General features: G+C 49.4%; 1 protein-coding gene across 7 annotated transcripts; it reads right to left on the reverse strand.

Annotated features, from left to right (window-relative positions):
- Nucleotides 1-962: 962 nt before the first annotated feature.
- Nucleotides 963-5268, reverse strand: DNAL4 (dynein axonemal light chain 4). 7 transcript variants are annotated; one of them, XM_027667647.1, is made up of 4 exons: nt 5161-5268; nt 3881-4079; nt 3087-3170; nt 963-2161 (listed from the first exon to the last, which is right to left on the reverse strand). In XM_027667647.1, exons 2-4 carry the CDS (start codon nt 3950-3952, stop codon nt 1997-1999), a joined length of 321 nt encoding a protein of 106 aa, XP_027523448.1. In that variant the 5' UTR covers nt 3953-4079; nt 5161-5268; the 3' UTR covers nt 963-1996. The 7 variants fall into 7 exon arrangements, with proteins under 7 accessions (XP_027523448.1, XP_027523468.1, XP_027523453.1 ...); XM_027667667.1 differs by having other exon boundaries at nt 3881-4082; nt 5161-5257; XM_027667652.1 differs by lacking the exon at nt 5161-5268 and adding an exon at nt 4959-5084.
- Between the last annotated feature and the right edge of the window lie 506 nt (nt 5269-5774).

The raw sequence follows: 5774 nt of genomic DNA on the forward strand, positions 1-5774 counted from the left end.
ATTAGTCTGAAACAGTCATGATTAAAGCAACTGTGGTATGGCTAAGGGTATCATCATGCTCCAATGTTGGGCCTTACCTTTTCCTCTGAATCTAGAGGAGATAGAAAGTTGTGGAAGAGAGAATAATCTTTTCCACCTGCCAACTGCAGAAAGCGCCAGTCAATAGCACTATCTTCATGTAATGGCAGCCAGCTGGAGCGAGACAGAGCAACCACATCACGAGACAGCTCAAAGGATTTGGGCTCTTCTACGCAGCACAGAAATCCTGATCACAGGCCAGGTGTCACTGTACTAACTACCTTATAACAGTAGTTTTGTGTCCCTCCCACCTCACAACTCCCACCTGATCAGTGAGGAATTACGTGAGAGGACATTAGTCCCAGCCAAGCACACACGGTCCAAATTTGAAATAATTTCCAGTTGTTTTCATATTACTCCAATTTATGGCTTATAGAAGAGCTCCTGACACGAAATGGAAGAAGGACATCTCTAGTGTAACACTGAGGTTCAGAAAAGGAACAAAAGGAATTGTAAAAGATGCTCCACCAGCTTGATCCACTGCAGGCACTAAGGCAAAGAGATCCTTCCATCTTGAACTATGCACTAGAGGTGCCAGCTGGCAACATTCTGAGAGGAAATCTGAAAATAAGGAAGCCACAAATATGAGACTCTGAAGATTAGAGCCAAAGTGCACCAGCTGACCAGCAGACACAGGTATGCTCCCTTGCTGCTACTGCTTAGACAGCTGTGTAGACTGGGGGATTTGTCCAGCAGCGCTGTGGGCCTGGCAACCTGCCTCAGCATAGTGATTTGCACTGGTAAAAGGAAATGAACAAGGAGGATGAGAGGCACACAGAAAACTTGCAGGATGGAGATCTGTCACTGTCCTCTGCCTGTGCTACACCATTGTGTATTTATTTCCATGTTTCTTGAACTACTTTTCCTACACAAACACACACGCAGACATTTTGCTAAATTTTTATTGTAAAAACACAGTTCCCCAGATTTATATAAATAAGCCACAGACGTAACATACAGTTACGTTCATTCCATCCTCCAACACCAACAGCTTTAAAAAATGAAACAGGCTAAAAGAACGCAAGTCCAGAAAGACATTAGGTTTCTGATGACCAAGTTATATTTCACATGGAGCCTCCTTCCTCTGCCAGCCCCAAACAAGATGCTGAAAGTACACAGCACTTGCAACACCCCCAGGAACTGACGGGGAGGCATTTGAGACTTAAAAAGAGCTCTCACCCACTCCCCAGGCATCGTCAGCCGCCTGTGTTTTCATGCTGTCTCAGTGCGCTGTGGGTGAGAAAGGAGGGGGCAGTTTGCATAGCAACCTCCTACACCCAGGCAGCTCAGCTGTTGTACCCTCCCAAAAGCAGCAGGGAAGGGCAAGCTGGGACTGCTTTCCTGCGGCTCACACCTCCATGGACAGCCCGAAGGGAGACCCTTGGTGCTGCCAGGTCTGCATGGACATATTAGAAGTGAGAAAGAATGTATGAGCAGCATTCAGAGAGATGAAAGACAGGTGCTGGTCAGAACTACACTGCATGGTAGCGGGGAAAGCAGAAGAGAAAAAACACGATGTGGAACAAGTGGGAGTTATAAAAACCATAGGGTTAGATAGCACCTTTTCTCTTTTGCTTACCCTTGCTAGTGCTGCTGTGTGGCTCTGCAGCATGTCATGAGATTAACTATCCTCCACTTCCCTTCTGCTTTGGCTCAAACACCAAGGAAAGAGCCACAGACAGATGAGAAATCCCACGAGCTAGGACAGGACAGCTTAGCCAGTTTACACACACGCACGCACGCACACACGCACGCACGCACCAACTATATGTATCCTACGGAACTGTTACATCAGTATGAAAAAGAGAAATCTTGACATTTAACTATTAAAAATAAAGCCCCACCTCCAGATTGTAGAAAACCTGTCAAGAGAAGGACAAATCTCTTGTATTCAACAAGTCTGGGACACAGACAAGGGTCAGGAACACTTCCAGACACACACGGCCAGGCTGCCACCAAAGAACATGTACAGCAGATTCTTCACTTCGTGAGTGATCTCAAAGCCAAAACCTTCCCCAATCACCACGTGCCAGGAGGACCCAAACCTCTTGTCCATCGTCTCTTTGATCATCTTGGCAGCACTCTGGTGAACGTTAAGGCAGAGAGGATAGGGTGAGATAAAGCAACCAATGAGGTTTTATGCAAACATCCCCCTAGTCTTCTCCCTTGACAGACTACTCAAGCCATGAGCAACAGGTATAGCAGCTGCACTGCAGGAACGGGGAGCTGCCCAGAGGTACACCCAAGGGCAAAACAGGTCTCAGCAGCCTCCAATACAGCAGCCAGAAGAAATTAAAGAACTGCATCTAGCAACCCCTTCTGTCGTTCACCCAGCCTGAAGCAAGAGTTCTGCTTTAGATGCTGCTGGAGTTAGATGCTGGGTGCGGTGAGCACAAGAGGAGATTCAGGTCACTAAGCTGTGGCTATTTTTACAGGAGTCCATTTTTTTTCTCCAGCTAATTACCAAAACACTGAAACTAGGCTGACTTTTAAAAGGCTTGCTTTTCCCAGATCACACCCTGCTTGATCCAAAAAAGGAGAGAGGAAGATTTTGTAGGGGCATGCAGTGCACTGCCCATGGAGCATGGTGTCTTTTCCCTTTATCCTTGGTCCTAAAGCCAAGAAAGAATACTTAGCAGACTTTCCTGTACTCATCCCAAAACAGGAGTCTCCACACAGTTCTGAGCCAAGCCCTCAGGACACAGGGCATTTTATGAACAGAGTGGAAGCATGCCACAGGAAGGTAGGATCAGGAAGGAGGTAAGGTCACTACTAATCTCTGCTTCCTGCAGGAAAGCAAAGTGCTCTTATGGAATCTTGCAGACAAAGGGAACTGAATCTGAGATCTAGCCAAGTTCTTTGCTTCTTTCTACCCTTGCTCAGTGCATAAAGAGAGTAATAGGATGTCAGGACCTGACTCCACCCTGCCCTGCACCCTTAGCCCTGCTCCTGCAGGTCCCCTGAGCTGCATCAACAGCAGGCTGGCCATTTTGGGATCTGGCTAGTACCTCGTTGTTGGTGGCAAATTTCTCACACGCCGTGACACACAGCTCCATGGTCTCCACACGCATCTCCTCCGGCATGTCCGAGTGCTGGAAAGGGCAAACAAACAAGAGGAACTACGCAACAAAACAAGAGCTGGACACAAGACAACAGTAAGTAGCCCTTACTTTTGCACTGGCTGTAGTTGGGGCTTAGACATAGTAAATATGAAAATGGTTTATTGCATTAGAATTGATTCATTCATTCCTTGTTGCAGCCAACACGGAATTCTTGTCTATCTACATGAAGACTAGCACTAAGTAAGCACAGCTTAAAGGAGGAGATAAGGGCATTTGTCAGTTTTTCTGCTCTAAGATAAAGGGAAAGCATGTTAATACTGCTTGGACCACAGTCCTTAATTATTGCTATAAGCATAACAAAGTCTAAATTATACAGCCTTTTCTTCTGTTGCTGCTATCTGGCTGGCTAGCAAGACCTTTTGCTCCAGCTTTCTTAGGACAAAAAGAAAGGTGCATCCAGAACAGAGGAGAGGGCTCTAAAGGCAGTGTGCTCAATCTATTAGATGGATCACTTTGCTCCAGACTTCCTCTGGCTGACATGGGGAACACTGGTGTTAATAGATTTCTCTGACAAAGGTCAAGGATAGGGAGAAAGCAGCAGTGACAACCAGGATCCCTCCACAGGACCATCAGTACCCATGTTCTCACAGCAGCTACTCAGTGGGAGAAGGCTGGTAGGAATGAAGGCAGAGTTTCATATCTGTGACACTGGTAAATGCGCAATCCATCCCCCTTCTTACCCTAATCAGTGGAAAACTGTGAAGCCTTTTATAATCAGCCTCATCCTTTTTCTCCTCCTCGGTCTCTTCCATGGTCCTTCCACAGGGACCCCGGGAAGGGGTAGAGGGGCTGCCTGTAGCTCAGCAAAGCTGAGAGGAACTCAGTTCTGTGAACACGAGCAGCTTCAGCAGGAGGAGTTGCTTCTTGGCCCAGAGGACACTGCTTCAACAGAAACAAACACGAAGAAGGGACAGAAAGCTATCAATTAAAGCGAGAGGCAAATAAAACTATTACGAGAACATCACGCTATCTCACTCACTGGCCATTTTCTCAACACTGCCTTCACATCCCACGCACTGAGAGTGTTATCTCAAGGACCATTAATGGAAACAAATTTTTAAAAATGTATCCTTTTCCATAAGCGAGGCTTTAAGAACACAGCACTTCCCAGAAGCACCAAGGGAGCTGGAGGGAAGCGCTGAGCCAGGCTATGGCTTTTGATAGACGAGGGGAGAACAATTCATCAGCCACCACAACTCTTGATTAGTTCCAAAATGATTTTCCCAAGGCACTATTATCTGCCAGAGTTTCAAACAGCACATGACAAGCAAAGGGCAGGAGTATTTTAGACACAGGATCTGTGTACGTAACATTTAACAGGAACATCTTGGTCTCGTTTGTGCACTTGCTCCTCAGATCCCTGAGCATTTGTCAGCTGGGGAGGACCATATGGGAAAACTCTGGACTGTGCCTCTGGGCCTAATTACCAACCTGACTCTGGTAATAGAGGCACAGCACTGACTGACAGATCCAGAGCATTTCACCGTGGTCTTCCCGCTGGTTCCCTCACCTGGAACAAAGCATCTTCCTCTCCTACCCAGCGGAGGCAGGGGCGAGCCCATATTAAAGGCAAAGCAAAACAAACACGACGTCAGGCGACAGACCAAGCATTTATGCCAAGCATCTAGAGCCGCTGGCTGAAGCACCAAGTCAAGCAGACCGCCAGCTCTCACACGGGGTAGTCCCAAACCACAACCTCCGCAGACCAGAGCCCCCGCCCGGCTGACACCTGGCAAACCCCGGGAGCCACTTCCATACCCATCCGCAGCCTGAGACGTGCCCGGGGCCACAGCCCCCAAGAGGTGCGGGGCGGCGGAACGCGGTCCGAGCGGGCCTCGCACCCGAAGCAGCCCCGCCCCGCCCCGCCAACTCGCCGCCCTCGGCGCCGCGGCGGACGAGCTCGGCCAGCGGCGCTGAGCGGAGTCCGGGAAGGGACAGGGGGGCTCCGGCGCGGCCTCACCTGCGCGGCCGCTGCCGCAGCACCGTTGCCAAGGAAAGGCCACGCTTGTCATGGCAACCGGCGCGGGAAGTCCCGCCCACCTCAGCGGCCATTGGGCGGAGCGCAAGCCCGGCGCGCCTGATTGGCGGCCCGCGCTGGCGGGCGCCGCGCGGGGCCTTGGGGCGCAGAGGCTCCGGGGTGCCCACGAGGCGCCTGAGCGGAGTCCCCACCTCAGCACCCGGTATCCGGCAACTTAGTATTGTTCTGCCTAAAAACCCCTTTGGGGCCCAGTTCTACTTTTTTTTTTTTTTTTAAACAACAAGGATAAATGTAAGAACGAGCGATTTGGGGCAGTTCATGGGTTTTGTTTTGTTTTTTTTTTTTTTTAATCACAGAATCAATTAGGTTGGAAAAGACCTCTGAGATCATCAAATCCAACCCGTGACCAACTCACCATGTCACCTATACCATGGCACTCAGTGCTGCATTCAGTCTTTCCTTAAACACCTCCAGGGATGGTGACTCCACCACCTCTCTGGGCAGCCCATTCCAATGTCTAATCAGCCTTTCTGTGAAGGATTTCTTCCCAGTGTCCACACTGAACCTCCCCTGGCTGTGTCCTCTTGTCCTGTCCC

Source organism: Corapipo altera, unplaced genomic scaffold (assembly GCF_003945725.1).
Source record: "Corapipo altera isolate COAL_440 unplaced genomic scaffold, ASM394572v1 1, whole genome shotgun sequence".
NCBI lineage: Eukaryota > Metazoa > Chordata > Aves > Passeriformes > Pipridae > Corapipo > Corapipo altera.